This window comes from Artemia sp. Qi Xiang Cuo, chromosome 15, assembly GCF_049724085.1.
Source record: "Artemia sp. Qi Xiang Cuo chromosome 15, ASM4972408v1, whole genome shotgun sequence".
Classification (NCBI taxonomy): domain Eukaryota; kingdom Metazoa; phylum Arthropoda; class Branchiopoda; order Anostraca; family Artemiidae; genus Artemia; species Artemia sp. Qi Xiang Cuo.
The window spans coordinates 10,815,655-10,835,655 of NC_142808.1; the positions used below are offsets into that span (position 1 = coordinate 10,815,655).

Here is a 20,001-nt window from a genome sequence, read left to right on the forward strand (position 1 = left end):
CCCCGGGCGTTACAGGAGGAATTGAACAGAGCCGTGGAGACTCCAGGTACAAAAAGGAGGAAAACCACTTCTAGGGATACAAATAACAGAAGCTTAAGAGAAGCCATGGACCTTATTAATTATCCAATAAAAACAAAGCAAAGTACCTATCCGTGGAAACGGGAACACCCTGAAGATAAAAACTTGGGACAATACCATCGCATAACGGTATCTAAAGTAAAACCCAAAGAATCTCACTCCTGGAAACAGACCATACTACGAAATACACCTCACCCCCCGGAAGACATGGCATTCAAGCAGTGGAGACATTCTCCAAAAGTATTTTACTCCTCCCAGAGTTCCCAAGAATCTTTTAACTCCCCCGAGACAAGATCTCTGCATCAGGAAATAGAAAATAAGCCCTCAACTTCTAGAGCAGACGAGATATATGAAGCAAGGGCCGGAGATACCTCTCAATCGCAAAGGACCGCCCCCGAAAACCCAAATAATGAATCCTCAGATACTAGCTCTAATGAGTCCGACGATGGATCAGATCCTGACTACCCCCAGAACGCACCAAAACAAAAACAGGCTTCTGCCGCGGCCCATGCGAAAGCCGCAAAATTAAAAGGTCAAAAATACCTACTAAAACAGTATAAGAAATTTGATCTGATCTCTATGGGAAAGTCAAAAAAGAGTAAAAAACAAGAAGGCGAACAGGAAATTACCACGAAATCTGGCCTAATTAGCAAGAGACCGGACAAATTGAAATACGTCTAGGAAACAAGTAAAAAAAATTATAAAGTAATATTAAATCATAATGAGCAGTTAAAAAAAAAAAAAAAAAACTTGAAACCAGAATATATGAATAAGACATCACAATAAAAGTCGCCCATAAAAGGTCCAAATAAGTCAATAGTTAATTTTTACAGATAAACTAAACCTCGGCTTGGAAAAGAACCCCGAAGATAGAAGAAGAACAAGAATTGTTCAAGCCCCCCCCCCCAAAAAGAAAAATACCCAGTGCAACCCCGTTACTGACAGAACAAATACGGATCAATTATTTCAAATACGATCAAAACTTCTCGAAGACTCGGCACAATTAGTAGCAGAAAGAGTGAAAATTGAGAAAATGATAGAATCCACGCTTAGATCTCTTAGTGAAGTGAAGGCTTCCCAAGGAAGAATGAATAAAAGAATAAATGAGATTTTAGTAGCTAAACAGATGGATAAATTGATTGAAACCCAGTTTATAGAAGATAAAGAACAGACCGCCAAGATCCAAAATGAAATGGAATCAATAAGTGACGCCACGCTTTCTGGGGGATATAATTATCCCGACCAGATCCTAAAGTTGCAAATATTATACGATAAAATGCAGGAAATTGGTAAAAAAGTACAAGATTATAGAAATAGTACTGTTCTGTCCGCGACGATGGCAGTACAAGAAGCCCTGGCTCCCCAACGAGCAAAAATCCTAGACTTACAGCATAAATACGATCACTTAAAAGCACAGAAAGAAATCATTCAGCTTCAACAATACAGCTTAGAAAAACAACTAAGCGAGAACCATGTCAAAATCACCGAAGAACTTCAGAAACAAAGAGATTTCTGCTCAAACCTAGAAAAAATGGTAGCAACATACTTTACTGTTGAAATTGACCTACCCCTCAGTCCCCATATGGAAAATCTTCTTACTAACAGTTACAATGAAGGTCCATCCAACCCCGCATATTTTGCGATTCCAAATCAAGCTCGTCATCACCACATAAAACCCCAAGTGGAAACTAATCAACAGAACCCTCCAACAGATAATAATACAATTGTGAGGACCCAGTGCCCTGACGCACAAGAGAATGTTACTACGGGCCAAGATTCCGCGGGAGTCTCTATATCACAAGGAATAACCAATACCCAAATACTACCAGAATATACGGAAAACTAGTAATGTCAAACCCGGGAATTATTCGAACTAAAAATAAAGAGGTAAAAATGTATATACTTCTACAAAAAAATTTTCTCATATTTCCGCTAGCCAAGAATATAGCATTTTCCTAATAAAAAAATAATAAATAAAATAAACAAATGTTACAAATTCATTCATAAGAAATAAATTTATAAGCTCAAACCATGATAATGCAAGATTTACTTTAGATTCTAATATAGTATTCAGATTGACGCCTGAATACTCAACTTGGCAGTCGATCCGGGAAGCCCTTGGAGGAATGATACACCGAAAATATCTATCCCCCCCCCCAAAGTCTTGGATGTTTGTACTTAGATATTCGATTAGCTGACAGTTCACTAGGATAGGTCCTACCCCTCAAAGATCAATTGTAGGACATTTTTTTTTTGTTTCAAAAAATAAAATACGGAATCAAATAATACGAAATCTAATCAAATACGTAATTTCAAAAGGTACTAAATTTAATCAAAGGAGAAGATGATCGGAAATAACCACCACCCAAACCTGCCGTAAAGGCTATAATATACCAAACAACCTAAAATATTTAGTCAAAAAAAAAAAAAAAAAAAAAAAGTATACACGCGAGTCATTACTGTATTAATCACCCAACTAAGAAACAATTAGAAAACCAGGTAATCAGTGGTAATATAATAAGCAAGCTTATCATGGTTACTAGTTAATTAAATGTCTATATATATGCATATATATGTAGATGTAAGAGAGTAATAATGCGAGGCATGATTTAGCTCAAATAAGCATATGATAATTTGAAAATTCTGCAAAAAATTAACCAATCGAAAATAATCCAAACAAACAATAATGGTAAATTGATAGAATCGCTTACATGTTCCTCCGAACAAAACCACAAACTCCAATGCATTCCAAAAATTATAAAAGCCAAAACGGCGAAATTTGGCCATCCTCAGCCTTACCCCCGTGTGTTTTCATTTGTTTTACCTCAAAAGGGCATGTACCAACCAATTAATACAAAAAAAATACCCTTAATACCGGTAGAAACCGCAGTTGTCACATTAAGATTATTTAGTTACCCTAGCATACACCATGTGTACTAGTTGGCCCCCACTCAAAAACAAAGAATGGGAAATGCGCAAATTTTCCCTTAATTAGTAATGCAAATTTTCGTTATTATAGACAAAAAATTCTTAATCAATCGGAACAACAAAGGCAGTCATTACTATTCCTTCAAGTCCTTTCTCATACACAAGACCTCACAAATCTATTTTCCTAAAATCGAGCAAGATAAGTCGCACGATTTTTTTTTGCAACCAATTTTCACAATTGATTAGCAACCAATTCTTACAATAAAACTCGAAAAGGCTCTAGCGCCAGTAGCAATTAGAAGTATTCTTCCAGATAAAAGTCAGCAAAAAATAAGGGGCCTACATAATCATAATCAAAGCCCACGATTTCCAAACATAGTTGAGATCACTAATATTTACGGTAGTATAACCAAATCACATAAGAATATTTGCCTCGAGTTAAATAGTATTCACTTTTCATTTCTTTATTAACAAGAAAAATATTTGACCCGTGTGATATCGTGTACTCTGAGTTAATTGCATACCTATAATTGATAGTCTATTCGCCTAAAAACTAAGAATTAGCTTACCATACCAAGATGTTTCTCAAATATCAAGACCCTCGCAGCAAAAAAATTGGCCCTGATAAAAATGAGGAGATTATAAAAAAAAAAAATAATATAGCTTGCTATCAAAAATTGATATCAAAAATATATAACAGAAAATAAATAAAATAATACAAAGTTCCATTCCGAAACCTAAATGAATAAAGAAAAATAATTGCTAGAAAATCGATGTAAAATGAAAATTTTAGTAACCTTAAGAAACGCAAAAATAGTTCGCAAGGATAAAAAAAAAAAAAAAAAAAAAAAATAAATAAATTCTATATAAAATCCCTATAAAAATTATACATAAATTAAAATAGTAGAATTTATAATACTAAATTCGATAGGTAGACTTCAGCCTATAGAAACGTAATAGGACATTTCAGTAAGGGATAAGTCCTTTCGTAGGAACTAAAGATTTCTCTTTTGTTTCCTCTATTAGAAGTCTCGGCATTTTTTTTTTCAGATAGTTGATCATATATTGGTCATAGAATGATGCAGTATAATCAAGAAAATATAAAATAAATATAGAATTCTCTTTCAAAAAGAAAACTATCGTCAGAAATTCAACGTAATAAACCCGTAAGCGAAAAGTAAACCAAAATTGTAAAATATAAATACCGATCTCGTGCATAAATTTTGAACCGTAGAGATGCCATACAATCTTTAATAGGAGGCGTGTCCCCAGATACAAAAAAATACAAAAACAAAAAAAAGGAGACTTTTATCATCGAGCAACTTAAACAATCTGTTTAGCTTAATTCCTGTAATGGCGTAGTCGAACACTAATTAACATATCTCTGAGCCCGGTATGATAAAACCATAAATAATATTGTTTCAACAAGTAATCTCTGTAATGTTGAAACTAATTTTGTATCATTCGTGCAGATTAAACAGCTTGAATGATAAAATAAACCTTCCTTAATCAAGAAAATACGCAAATAGTTAACAAAATCGTATAATAGCGTACCTGCGAAACACGAGTAAGACAGGCTAAAGCAAAAGAGAGAGGAATTAATTTATTTTTTTTATTTTTTTTCTTCTACTTGCGATGACCCTTTATCGAAGAAGCGCTCCGCTATCAAAAACAGCGGTACCATGAACAAAAACTATAACCAACGTCCAAGGTAAACAGTAATTGTATAAGTAATTGTAACTGTAATTGTGTAAGTGCTTATATTAACAATAATGACGTTATCGCTATTGAGCCGCTAAGTGAAGGATAAAATAGTCAAAAAAAAAAAACGCCAATTGTATTAATAAGTGTAGCTGGAAAATTTCTTAGAAAAAGCGGCAGCAGCGAATTAGAGCCGCAAGACTAGAATAGATAAAATATGGCGAGTCTACCAATAAGACCATTCATCGTTAATCCAGGGATCAGGCATATGCTATACGCTAAACTTGTTCGCAGACCAAATAACTAAACTCGTTCACAGACCAAATAATGCAATGATTAACATAATTTTTTTTTTCTCTCAAAATTTGTTTCTCGCATATACCTGTAGAAAAATAATACTTAATAGATTTACTAACCTTATAAAAAGTCACAGCCTTTAGCCCCCGCAAATCCCTATTCCCCCAAACAAGGAATATAATATGATTAGTCACACATATTTACAAGAGCTAAGTTCTGTCCACTAAGGAACAAATATTCTTAACTGAAAAACTTAAAGTTATGTGAGTGTATATATAAAAATTCAAGGGTAATGTCTAAAGTAATTAGGCGAAAGTTAAGCCATAAAGAAGAACGAGTAAATAGATCTTAACTTCTGTAAAGTACTCTTGCCCTTTGACCTGAAACATGTTTCAAAGACTCTGAATCAAAAGATAAAATAAAACTAAATTTTCAAGCTCTCTCTTTCAATCAAGCTCCTATAGGATGCTGACCTAGTAAAGAATATCAATAAAACCCCAAGGAAAAGGAACTACAGGTGAAATGGGTAATATTCAAATCAAAATCACGAGCCCCCCCCTTTTTTTTTTACAGTTGCGCAGCACACATGTGCGGCACGTCCGTGGCATAACGTATAGTGCCGCAAAGTAAAAAAAAAATTTTTTTTCAGCGAATTCTTTTTAGACCATCTTAAACATAAAACATATACCTGTGAAATTCTTGATAACATTATACCTGCGCCATGTGGCACAACCCCTATCACAAAAAAGTGCTGAAACATAATCAATGCGAAAAAAAAAAGAAAACAGCTAAACGTAATTATTTGCGCACTCTTAGGCGAAAATCGGGCCAATCCGCAGATTCCAATCTAGTCGCCCCCTAAATAGGGATAATATGCCCTACGATGACCCAGAAGGGTTATGATTGAAAATAATCTATTTTTATTATATAACAAGACCGCCACATAAGACAACTCCTTGCGCGTAATGATCTGGCTTTCAGGAAAACTTAAATCAATCAAGCTTTAAACAACGCGTTTTGATTTGATTGCCATGTTCTTCTATAGCATTTCCAACAACCTTATAACATAAATTGTATCTTGTGGTGAATTATTGCACCCGAATTAGACTAAATCGGTTCCTACCCTTCAACAAATACGCTACAAAGCATAAATATATCTTAATTTCATTTAAAAAGTACAAGGAAAATTAAACTTATTACGTCCCGTCAAATTTTTTTTTAGGTAAACCCACACTCAATGACAAATATCTCTACCACGTGGCGTTAACTCCGCCACGAGGAAAGAATAAGTTGACACCTGAAAAATAAATAAGCCTACCTTTAACTCGTTCGAGCGGGGAATTTTACTTTGACTAACAAACTTTTGTACCCCACCAATTTAGCATTATTCTACAGTATGCTAAAATAGGGAATTTATCCTTACGTAATTTAAAAAGAAGTAGGTAAATAGCAATGCGCGACTCTTCACACAGTTCGACCAGAACCAAATAGCAATATTAAATAGCTACCAAAACAACACATTAGGAACGAATCGCATTCAATATAAAATAAATTAATCCCTTTGATTAGGTATGTAAAAAGCTGCATAAAATAAATTAATAAATATTTTAATCAGAGTAGACGGAACTAATTAAGTAATAGTGCTATATAAAGTAGCAGTAATAGTACTTCATGCGCTTAGCACGGTAAAAAAAAAAAAAAAAAAAAACACTTAAAGCAGGAGAAGAAGACCCTTAACTAAAAGTCAATAGTAGTACCTTATACGTTTCCAAGGTGACAATAAAAATTTTTTTTATTGTTTATTAGAAATCAGTAGTAGTACACTGTACGTTCCCAAAGTGGCAATAAATTTTTTTTGTATAAAAAGTGACCCGCAAGAATTACCCCAAATCATCCCTAACATAGGAAAATAATGTGACGACAAAGTGACTGTGAAAGAATATGAAGTGAAAAAGGCGACGAGGTCTGATACGTGGGGAATACTTTTGCCCTGTAAGCCTTTCCTGTTGATTGTTTGGGGTGGGCGTGCAGGGTGAGGGTATCTCTTACAAAATAAAACCAGAACAGAAAGAACAGCGCCACAAATATTAGTAAAATTAACTATACGACTTGCTAAAAGTACCATACCTAACCCTCACTATTTAAAATGTAATAACACAAGTGACCATACGGTAATCTGGAATGAAGATGGGCAAGAAGTCCGACGCGTGGGGAATACCTATTAAGGGCGTAGGCGCACGGTTGATTATTTTGTGAGCAGACGCCCTTACGGAGTATTTCTTACAAAAATCAACTAAAGTGGAAAAGGGAACCCAAGAATACCAGTGAAATTTAAATACCAAAAACTAAAGGAGTGAATTAAATACAGCTAAACTTAATAACAAAGGTAATCAAATTAAAGGCATCTAATTAATCTATTACTCTACCTTAATCGTTGCAGCCACTTTCCTATTTAGTTAACTTATTTCATAATTACTGATAAGTCTTACATAAAGACACCTTTGCAGATACGGTGTGTAAGTAACCATCGACCACGAATTAAGAGAAACGCCGGAACACGTAACCAAAGGGTATGTGCTTATATTGAACCTAAAATCTAGTAAAACAATCAAAGTAGCAACCATGATAAGATACCCAAGCCATCAACAATTAAATAATCGTAGACGGGAAAATACAATCTTATGGAATCTTAAGATAAGACATAGCGTAGACAATATTAATGCCCCGTTAAGGGAATGGGGACATATTGACAATTTAATGAAAGAAGAGGAACTTATTAAAGCAGTAGAAAATCTTGACTGTCCAAAACTATATTATCTTCTAAAATCTCAAAAAACTATGTTGGAACCAAGAATAATCCTAAGATTAACGGCAAGCCTAGTATTATATAATTTTAGCGCACGTGCGATGACAAGAACACTAGAGCACACTAGACGAAGTGCCAATCTGGCCTTCCGAATCTTAGTGCAACATATCCCAGCAAAAAAGTATAGCTCGTTGTCTAAATATATTGCCGACAATATTTGGTACAATCAAGATGATAATAATATAACTACAATTTGGCCCATTAAGATTCTCTCTATATTAATAGACCAAGGACATATGTTAGAAGGTGAAAACTTTCTTAAAATCTTATACGTTAATTGTGTAAATAACACATATCTAAATCCGATAAACCCTTCCATGGGATTTGCAATTTTCCAGGTTACCCCAAGAGATTATAAAGACATAAAGAAAATAACCCTGAATTTCTTCCAAGAAGATGAAAATTTTGGAAGAAAAATAGTCCCTGGGTTGGACGTAATCGTGCGTGAGCAATTGTGCTGTTGCCAATCGCACGTAAATTTAAGTTTCTCTGTAGTGAAAATAATAAATGACCCATTGTCATTATCTCAGCTGTGCCGGAAGGTCATTCGTCAAAATATGCGAAGGAATGACATAACCGCTACTCTGGAAGGCCTGCACCTCCCAAACCAACTTTTAGTGTATTTAATGTTCCTAAATATGCCTGAAAACGGTAAAAATGACATAGTATTTGAACTTCAATTTCTCAGCCCCAATGTTTCTTCATGGGAAGATTATCGACTACTAGATATGCTTAAATCTCCAAATTCAAAGGCGGCTCTGCCGGATGATGCACCCATATTGAAATTAAAACCCAACCTCAGTGGGAGAAACTGTATATATAAATAATCTTGTTAAAATGAATGATGAAAGAACCCTGTAATATTACCTGAAGTGTTATAGCTATGAAAATCAATTAATATAAAACAATGCATTATAAACCAGTATTGTGCTAATATTTATGGAACTACGAATTAGTGTATATATCACAAGGTCTAAATAAATTATCAATATATTGACAAAAAGGTAGTTTCTCGAAAATCTTTATACTTTTAAAACTATAATGCGACCGCAAAGTCGTTAAACTAGAGTACGGAACTTTAGGAATGATACTATGTTCGAACATACAAATAGCCAGGTGCAAGGTGGCACCGGTGAAAAAGTAGTTCAACTTCAACCTAAAGTTGCCTTGTTTTTCCACACAAAGTAAATATTCATCATTGGTTAACATGGAGCTTTAAGTAAGTTATGGTCGAACGAATTAGTAACTGATGTATTGAGGAAATGCTGGTGAAAAGGTAGTTTGACTTCGACCTAGGGTGTACCATAATCATAACCAATCTTGAAAAAAAAAGTAGGTTATAAATTAATCAAATATCAATAGAAACTACCTCTTATTTCAGAATAATGGCCAAGGAAATTATCGACACAGAGTCATATGCATTAAACATGCAAAGGTGAATATTGTATACTGAGCGGCAATGATTATTGTGGATAAATCAGGGAAAGAAGTCTTCGCGAAAAAATGGGATATGAAGTACGACTTAAGAGAATACAACATAGGATCATATATCTTCGGATTACGTCTAGCAAATACGCCCAAATATAGACCAGCAAGAGGCAAATTAGGAATAAAATATAACGGCAGAAAGGGCAAGTACCTTTATTTAGTTCAACATGAAATAAGAAAGTTACAAAAACAATATAAAATTCGATACTGGTATGTTAAAGGTCCTTGTCAGACAGATTTATTGCTCCTTGACAAATGTAGAAAGCAAAAATTAGTTTACAAAATTGAAGCAAACCCAAATTGTGTAAAATATCAAGGTAACCATGACCCCCTCCAAGAAATAAGATATTATAAGCAGTATCTATATAATCCAAAAAGTGCAATATACCGCGCAATGAAAAATGAAATTATATTTAAAAGAATAAAAACCTATGTAGCAAAATCAAAAGTAACTAAAAAATCAAAAAAAATGCGCCAACCGAAATAAGTAAACCAACCTATTACGTGGAAGGAAAAATTCTTACGCAAAAAAAATTAAAATACCTATCCCCCAGCTTAAGAATCAACAGTGCGATGACCATAAGCAATGTAACAAATTAAACGACAACAAGTCTTAATATCACCTTGTTTCCTTCGGACCACAGAGATTATTATAAGATAGTAAAAATATAATATCAAACCAGTACCTTGTCCCCCCCCCAAAAAAAAAGATAGAACAAATAATAAAAATCTGAGTCCTCGTTCAATAATCAATCATAAGAAGTCATTCTGTATAATGTCTAATTAAATATTAATTCCAGAAACAGCAAAAAAGGATGTGGATAACAAAGATCATAACAATCTTCATTTCCCAAACTATAGCCCAAGACATCGTAAAACATGGAATAATCTTCAAACATGAGAACTCGTTACTTGCAAGCCACAATGCCTGGAAAATATTCATGAAACTGGATCCTAAACCGTTTGAAACCCTGTTTCAACAGGTAATGAGACTGGAGAAAAACACCAATGAATTAAAGGATTCCATATTCCAATTTTTAAAATCAGATAAAAGCTTGCAGACCACGAAAGACATGCACCATAAGGAAAATAAAGGAAATCTACCCCCCATTCTTCCCAAACTAAAGACAAAATTCATAGTGGACGATTTTGACAAGAAAATGGCAGAAATTGACAAAGCTTTAGGAACTAACAATATAGGAAACAGGAGAAAAAGAGAATTAAGCAGTATTGACGGATCTATAATAGAGCATACTACAGCAAAATATACTACCGATTCCCTCTTGGCAACTTCTAAGAAAAATAAACTCTATGACGGGAATTACGCCATGTTAAATGAATTACCGAGCCTATGGACCTTCCTCAAGGAATTATGGCAAAATCATGCCGAACAAAATATTACGAAGCGAATAATATCAAAACTCACAAAGGAAAAGGATTACAAGCAAATTATTAACCTAAAGTAATTAAAATTCTCAAATACACAACAAAATGATAAAAATAAAAAGGCTACCGAAAGAAAAAGAAAAGCCACCAAAACAACCACGCCTACGTATGACACTCCAGTAAGAGATATACAATCTTCAATGTTGGAAACTACGACAAGCACAGCCCCAGAAATAACCGCACTTAGCAAGGAATCACCTAAAATTTTGACCACAATAACTTATTGAATACCCACGATAAATACAACATGGACTTGGTCAACCGGACCCATGTATTACAGCACCTAGTCGAGTGGCATATTTACTATAGGTTTAAGAGCAAGACTCACTATAAGGCAAACAGAAATGCAAATGATAAAGGTACAGGTAATTAAACCAGCAGAAAAGAAAGATAAAATTAAAAAGGATGAAGAAGATGATTACCCACACAAGAAATGTTGGACAATAGACGGTAAACGTACATGTGCTAGATTAGCAATGGCCGATGAGCCAGCAAAGGAAGATATCGAACCATTACCTGAACTAAACGAGAAAAACGCTCTAAGAGTATCAATTCACCAATCCTTCCTAATATTATATAGACAGAGACTGCAAGCACTATTTGAATTGTTCAATACAGAAATACAAAAGTTAAAACAAAGTACCACGAGAATCTTCGAAGTATTTTTTCGAAAAAGCAAATATAGAAGATCAGCTAGTCTAATACCTATCGTGGGAGAATTAGCCTCATGCTTGTTTGGCCTTTCAACTGAAGAAGACCTAAATATCCTAAGGCAAAACGTAGGAAAACTAAATAACGCCATGAACGTAACCTTACATGTCCAAAAAATACAAGCCAGTATAGCCAATTACCAAAGAGACAAAATTGAGGCAATTTAAAAAAAAATATCAAAAACAGTAAACATAATGAATTACTTAAAAAATGAAGTAGATCGTGTGATTACCGATTCAAGCCTCACCATGGTATCACTAGACATAGTGACAATGTCATTACTTAACCTGGCTACTGACGTTAGCAAATTTGAATTTGCATTATTTGCCCTTACCGGAGAAACATTGTCGCACGACCTAGTGGATCCTTCGAACCTAAAAAGTATCTTGGATGAAATAAAAACACATTTAACGTTCGGACTACACCTACCAATAGAACCGAAAATAGCAAACTTATTTAACTACTACACCAAGCTGAAGGTTCACATCACAGAAATAAACGAACAATTGTTTGCAGTAATAACAATCCCGTTAATAAATCAACAATCAATATATGACTTGTATAAAATTTCCACGTTTCCAGCCAATATAGGTACAACCAATTCGTTCATGACTATCACCCCCGAAGCGGAATACTTGCTAGTCGATCAAGATAGGAGAAAATATGCCTTAGCAAATCCACAAGACCTAAAGGAATGTGTAGCATTCAAAAACCTAGTGTGTCAACTAACATTACCCATTTTCAATGTAAAACCCGGATCATGTATGTTGGATATATTTTTAAAGGAAACCCAACAAGAGGAAATTCCCAACACATACAAGGCGCTAGTAGGCAGTACTAAAATAGAAATATTCATCCACCTTAGAAATGATTTGTGGCTGTTTTCTGTTCCAAAAGAAACAGTTGGGACTGTCTCATGTTATAATAACACAGAGAGAATCGATCCAAGCTACAGAACTGAACTACTATTACAAGACGTGGGAACAATAACAATAAAGCAAGGATGCCGACTGGTGACCAAGGAAGCCACGGTGCAAACACCACTCATAACAACAAGCACCAATATAATAAGTCCTAAGATAAACAACTTCAAACCAGTCAATCTATCGTATACAATTCCCAATATTGATAAGGAAGAAGTAAAAACCAAGTATGGTCAAAAATAGAGAATATCAAGGGAACCTTACCACTAACAAAAATAAAAGAAGCCTTAGACTCTCAAATTCCCCTATTTACCAATGAAGAACAAAGACTAATATGTGTAGAAAATAGATACGGACTATTTTCAACAAATTTTTGGTGGAATACCCTCCTGACAATAGTATTCGTATTCATAATCTCATATTCTATACGAATCGCATTGAGTCTAAATTATGAAGGAGTGTTGAGAATAACACGTAGAAAAAGAGAAAAGTCAGTTCACATAGAGCAGAGTAAGATGCAAAATCTAACCCCAGAACTCCCTGATAACCCTTAAGGTAAAAAAAATAAAAATAAGGGAGGATATGATTGAGCGAATGAGAAAAGAGGTCCTCATTCGTACCATGTCCAATCCCAAATTTTCACTTATTTTTTTTTGATTTTGCAGACCCATGCGGCTGCAAAAGACATATTTCTTAAGCGGTATGAACACGCATAGACAATAAAGACTTGTAAATTTATAGTAAACCAAGACCTCTCATTTAAACCATATTGCCTACTTCGCAAATAGTAGTATAATAGAAAAGTATGAGCGTTAAATAATATTTAAAAAATGTATTGAATATTGAATATGTACCAAATGCACATATATACGTGTACACATAGTCACCAATCTTGAAAATTTTATAGTGTTATTATTTTTTAACATAATCATTTTTCTAATGATTACCTTATTTATATGATAATAATCTAATGATTGCGGCAACATGCATGAAAGCATGAAATCTGCCCTTATTTTTTAGCGTTGTGTTTAATTGTACCTGTACTAAATTGATGTTATTAATACCACTGATCATGACTATTATTTCAAAAAAATTGTCCACGCAGAATAACATGAAAACCATATATTGTTGTTATATATGTTTTAACTTATGCAATTGTAAAGAGCATATGATTCTGCCCAGATATTTCTATTCTAGGAAGCAAAGTAATCAGTGCAGATTAATTGTGGTGTACCAGCATGCAACACGGATACAACCCAGTAGCATCTACTTTCATCATTCATCAACCACCGACAAGTACTCACCAAGGAAGTATCCGAAGACGATACCCTGATCACAAATCCAAATCCCAAGAACCCTATACCAGGTAATTTTACCTCAAGCTGTGACTGGAACCAAGGACCCTATACATAAATATATACCTGAATTAATGATTACCTAAAGAACCGCCTCGACCAGTCATGTCGTAAAACTGCATAAATACCCGTCTAACAACTATCCTTAGACGGCAAGGTCCTTAAGATTTAATATTTGGAGCACCAAGAATAACCCTAGAGTCAGTTCCTCAAACTATATATCTTAAGCTTCATATCAGAGACAATATGTTAACCAAGATCAAAAGCTTAAGTTTTGACTCTATCCAATCATTACTAGATGTCGTAAAACCAAACCATCATCCATGAGAAAAAGAACCAAACATGATCAATTTAATGGGAAATATAAACTGTACGTGCTGAAATTTTCCCAAAACGAAGCGATCAGAGAAGAGAACCAACCAGTTATTATTGTTTTAATCTCCATATTAAGCACTCAATGATTGTGTATCATTTAACGGGTAATCAAAGACAATGCGTCGAGCCAAGGCTCTAAGATCAAGTTTTGATCCTGCCATAGTTAACGTTAAACGTAGAAACACGGCCCATAGTCCAAATAAAAAATGGACTGAGCGTGAAAAATTTACGGGAAACATAGACTGTACGAGTATTTGATTTTCCCCGGCCAAACCGTGTCAAAGGAGAGATACCCAGCTAGCGACCAAGATACCCATTTCGTGTAATCAATTCCTCAAGGGTTATGTACCTAATAGACATTTCAACGAATCTACAACATCAACCCCTCGTATATGACGTAAGAAACCACGCACGGACAATTTTGTGCATACAGTCATACTTGCGGACAACATAAACACTTATTCCAAAGAACGAGTGACAGGAAGAAAAACACCAAGATGACAAACCATGAACAATTAGCCAACTCAGTAATTAATTGAATGGAAGCCCAAAGTAAGAGTGATAGCTATGTGAGTAATATAGACACGTAGAATGATGAAGTAAGTGTGAAATCTTATGTATCTAGCTAATAACTTTAATGAACATAAAGAGCTTTTCATAATAGAAATGAAAATCAGTGTAAATTACATAAGCTCAGTGTTGCAATCAGACAATAATATTAAAATCAGTTAATGTGTCAAACTTTTTTTTGCAAATTATCTTAATTTTAGTGTGTTAAAAATTTAGATATAGTTAGATGTTTTAGAAGTAGTTATATGTCTTTGAAGTCAATTACCTATCGTACCAACATAGTGTCAGGTGGAAGTATAAACTAGCATTAGAAGTAGCGAATATGTACCACGTTAAATAATGAAGTAATTACATAAGCGGAACTTAACTAGTTGGAGCCATGTAGGAGTATTAGAACATCAGGTGAAGGAATTTTAATATTAGGTGAAGGGATAATAATATAATCGTGCCTATATAACGTCAGGTGGACGTGAAGTAATAAAACAATTATTAAAGCCGAACTTAGATAGGTTAAAACTAAGTAGAAGTATTAGCATATCAGGTGAAGGAATAAAAATTTAATCGTGTCATTATAGCGTAAGGTGAAAGTATAGTCGAGTGTTAGAAAAGACAAAAATGTACCATGTTCAGTGATTAGATAATCGTATCAGGTGAAGGTAAACTTAGTGTTAGGTGGAGGAAATAATAATTACTATATAATCACATAACCTAATGCAAAAACTCTTTGGCCCCTTCGCCAAATCGAGTGAGTAGGCCTTGAACTTTAAAAGTGACATTGTTACATGTATAGTCTAGTAGAGCAATCAGGTATATGTAAAAAAAAAAATATATGAATATTATCAAAGTACTAATTCAAGTAATTAGCACAAAATAAATTCTTTTGAATAATAAAAAAAAAAAAATCAAATTAGAAAGTGGGAGGAGAGCATACAACGATGAGGACATCGTTAAAGATGGGATGGATGATATGTAATGGGATAGATTCTCAAAAAAATATACATCAAAATTCCCCAATTAAAGTTACCCCAGTAAAGTAACATCACCAAAAAATGTAGATCGGAAAATTCAAGTAACCTACAAATCAAACAAATATCAAGCGTTCAATTTAAAATACTGAAATAAACGTAGCTAATCAAACAAAAAATCTTTCCCACAGAAAATGTAACAAGTAAACCCGACTCCCCGTCTCCAAAGTATCCAATAAATATTAGCTTGACCAAATCTTATACGACAGGTGACCAACACCTGTGTTCAAATAATGAAAGCTCAAAAATACCAAACTGTCAACAAAGTAAGAGTTACAATACAAAAAAATGTAGTCACTCGAGATGCAAAATATATTTGCTTAAGCTAATTGCATTGTTCTGGAGACTAAATTTAAAACTGGGTATCTTAGTGCAATTAAATTGTATTATCCTTTACCAATTTTCAAAGAAATAAAATATAAGTCTCTGAAAATTAAGCGACACCCTGCTGGGAAAATGTTACAATATAAAACTTTGGTAGTTCGAAAAAATTCCAAAGCGATAGCTTAAAAGTCATAAATTAAGCGATCACCTGCTAGCAAAATATTGCAGTGTAGAATTTTTAGTTGCTAGAAAAATTCCAGAGTGATGTCTTAAAAGTCATAAACTTTAATTAAACCCAAGTAGCCCATTGGTGCAAGCCTGACCAATAGGAATGTAGGGCAAATAGTGCAGCCAGTAGGGACTGAAAAAATACACCTTTAACAACGCCTAAACGTAACCTCCGGCAAAATCGCAGAGGATAGATAGTTAGGACTTACCAAATTCGGGTCAGTCCTTTTGCAGTTTTAGTTCAGTCTTAGTGTTTAGTTCAGTCTTAGGAGAGTTTTTACCATGATCGTGTTGTAACAAACTTTTGCAGTGTATAAACTTTGATCTATTTCGTCTCAGTTACGATTTGTACTAGAGACCTGTGTTGCTAACTTATTGATACAACCAAGAACTCTGCGACTATTATGTAAGTAACAATTAATGCATTACTATTTTATTTTATTCTCTTGTGTTAATATTTCTCAAGCTCGTTAGTCCTTGTGGCTCCCCTCGCTCCTAAGGGAAACTGAAACTCATCAATCTGATGTCGACTCAGTATGGTCGTTAATATAAGCTCCCTACATGTACTCCTAGATTAAGCTCCCCACTCTAGAAGTTCAGCCTCCACTCAGGTAACCCACTCACGGACCGCTAACCAAGAGCTTAACTAAATTTCCTATTGAATAAATTAATCGGTAATTCTCCATTGGGAAACCTCAAAAGAAGAAGATATAAGAATTAGTCGTTTTGAAATCCCCCTCAATAGAAGCAAACTATCAACAAGATTTTTAAGAAGAAAACCCCCCGTTAGAAAAGGGATCATCCGATTTGAAATTAGAACGGCTTGTGCACTTTTATTTGTCGAAAGTGATTGGAAGCTAACTAACTGAGTAACCAATTGGAAGGTAACTTCCATGCTCATCATTTCCTAAAACACATCCAATAAAAATTTTTAGATAGCCATTCTGTTTAGCGTAGTTGATTTCCATATAGAAAATATATTTTGACGAGGATACTCCTCAAAAACTCACAGGGAAAGGGTTGTAAGTTATACCCTTAGGGCTTATGAGGTTTCGGTTGTAAGTGTAAGTTGGGCGTATGGGTTGCAAGTTATGACCTTATGACACGGGGCCAGCTTTCGTTCCCGTGGCCCCGGTGGTCGGGGGGGCCCCGCCCGCAGTCATGTTTAACAGAAAAACAAATGAATAATTTGCTGACCTTCAGTTGCTGTGATTTTAAGAGTTCCACCTTTATTTCAGCCAATCGTGTTTAACAAAAAAAAAACAAAGGAATTATTTACTGACCTTCAGTTGTTGTGATTTTAAAAGTTCCGCTTTTATTTTAGCCAATTGTGTTTGCCAAAAAAAACAAACAAAGGAATTATTTACTGACCTTCAGTTCTTGTGATTTTAATAATTCCGCTTTTGTTTCAGGTAATCGTGTTTACCGAAAAAACAAAGGAATTATTTACTGAACCTTCAGTTGTTATGATTTTAAAACTTCCGTTTTAATTTCAGCCCATCCTGTTTAACAAAAAAAAACAAAGGGTTTATTTACTGACCTTCAGTTGATGTAATTTTAAAAGTTTCGCTTTTATTTCAGCCAATCGTGTATACCAAAAAAAAGAAATCATTTACTGACCTTCAGTTGTTGTGATTTTAAGAGTTCCTTTTTTATTTCAGCCAATCGTGTTTAACAAAACAAACAAAAGGAATTATTTGCTGACCTTCAGTTGTTGTGATTTTAAAAGTTCCACTTTTGTTTCAGCCAATCGTGTTTAACAAAAAACAAAGGAATTATTTACTGACCTTCAGTTAGTTGTTGTTATTTTAAGAATTTCTCTTTTATTTCAGCCAATCATGTGTAACAATAAAACAAAAGGAATTATTTGGTGAGCTTAGGTTTTTGTGATTTTAAGAGTTCCGTTTTTATTTCAGCCAATCGTGTTTAACAAAAAAAAACAAAGGAATTATTTACTGACCTTCAGTTGTGATTTTAAGAGTTCCACTTTGATTTCAGCCAATCGTGTTTAACAAAAAAAAACAAAAAGGAATTATATACCGACCCTCAGTTTTTGTGATTTTTATAGTTCCGCTTTTATTTCAGCCAATCGTATTTAACAAAAAAAAACAAAGGAATTATTTACTGACCTTCAGTTCATGTGATTTTAAAAGTTCCGCTTTTGTTTCAGCCAATCGTGTTTAACAAAAAAACAAGGGAATTATTTACTGACCTTCAGTTGTTATGATATTAAAAGTTCCGCTTTTGTTTCAGCCAATCGTGTTTAACAAAAAAAGCAAAAGGAGTTACATACTGACCTTCATTTGTTTTGATTTTAAAAGTTCCACTGTTGTTTCATCCAATCGTGTTTAACAAAAAAAGCAAAGGAATTATTCACTGACCTTCAGTTGTTGTGATTTTAAAAGTTCTGCTTTTGTTTCAGTCAATCATGTTTGACAAAAAAAAAACAAAGGAATTATTTACAGACCTTCAGTTGTTGTGATTTTAAAAGTTCCTTTTATGTTTCAGCAGATCCTGTTTAACAAAAAAACAAAGGAATTATTTACTGACCTTCTCTTGCTGTGATTTTAAGAGTTCCGCTTTTATTTCAACCAATCGTGTTTAAGAAAAAAACAAAGGAATTATTTACTGACCTTCAGTTGTTGTGATTTTAAGAATTTCGCTTTTTTCAGCCAATCGTGTTTAACAATAAAACAAAAGGAATTATTTAGTGAACTTCAGTTGTTGTGATTTTAAAAGTTCCGCTTTTGTTTCAGATAATCGTGCTTAACAAAAAAAAACAAATGAATTATTTACTGACCTTCAGATTTTTTGATTTTAAAAGTTCCGCTTTTATTTCAGCCAATCGTGTTTAACAAAAAAAACAAAAGGAATTATTTACTGACCTTCAGTTGTTGTGATTTTAAAAGTTCCGCTTTTGTTTCAGCCAATCGTATTTAACAAAAAAAAAACAGACAAAGGAATTATTTACTGACCTTCAGTTGTTGTTTTTTAAGAGTTCCGCTTTTGTTTCAAGCAATCGTGTTTAACAAAAAAACAAAGGAATTATTTACTGACCTTCAGTTGTTGTGATTCTAAAACATCCGCTTTTATTTCAACCAATCCTGTTTTACAAAGTAAGGAATTATTTACTGACGTTCAGTTGTTCTGATTCCAAGAGTTCCGCTTTTATTTCAGCCAATCGTGTTTAACAAAAAACAAAGGAATTATTTACTCACCTTCAGTTGTTGTGATTTTAAGATTTCCACTTTTATTTCAGCCAATCGTGTTTAAAAAAAAACAAAAGGAATTATTTAGTTAACTTCAGTTGTTGTGATTTTAAAAGTTTTTTTTTGTTTCAGCCAATCGTTTTTAACAAAAAAACATTGGAATTATTTATTGACCTTCATTTGTTTTGATTTTAAGAGTTCCACTTTTATTTCAGCCAATCGTTTTTAACAAAAAAAAACATTGGAATTATTTACTGACCTTCAGTTGTTGTGATTTTAAAAGTTCCACTTTTATTTCAGCTAATCGTGATTAACAAAAAAAAACAAACAAAGGAATTATTTACTGACCTTCAGTTGTTGTTATTTTAAGAGTTCCGCTTTTGTTTCAGGCAATCATGTTTAACAAAATAACAAAGGAATTATTTACTGACCTTCAGTTATTATGAATTTAAAAGTTTCGCTTTTATTTCAGCCAAT

The 20,001-nt window shown here is 33.8% G+C and overlaps 1 protein-coding gene across 1 annotated transcript; it reads left to right on the forward strand.

The window, feature by feature from the left end:
- Window positions 1-1,111: 1,111 nt before the first annotated feature.
- On the forward strand, window positions 1,112-12,992 carry LOC148943319 (uncharacterized). Its single transcript, XM_089101097.1, is given in 5 exon segments — window positions 1,112-1,923; window positions 7,902-8,151; window positions 10,159-10,820; window positions 11,139-12,658; window positions 12,661-12,992. Coding segments are annotated over 5 exon segments (3,576 nt in total).
- Window positions 12,993-20,001: the final 7,009 nt, after the last annotated feature.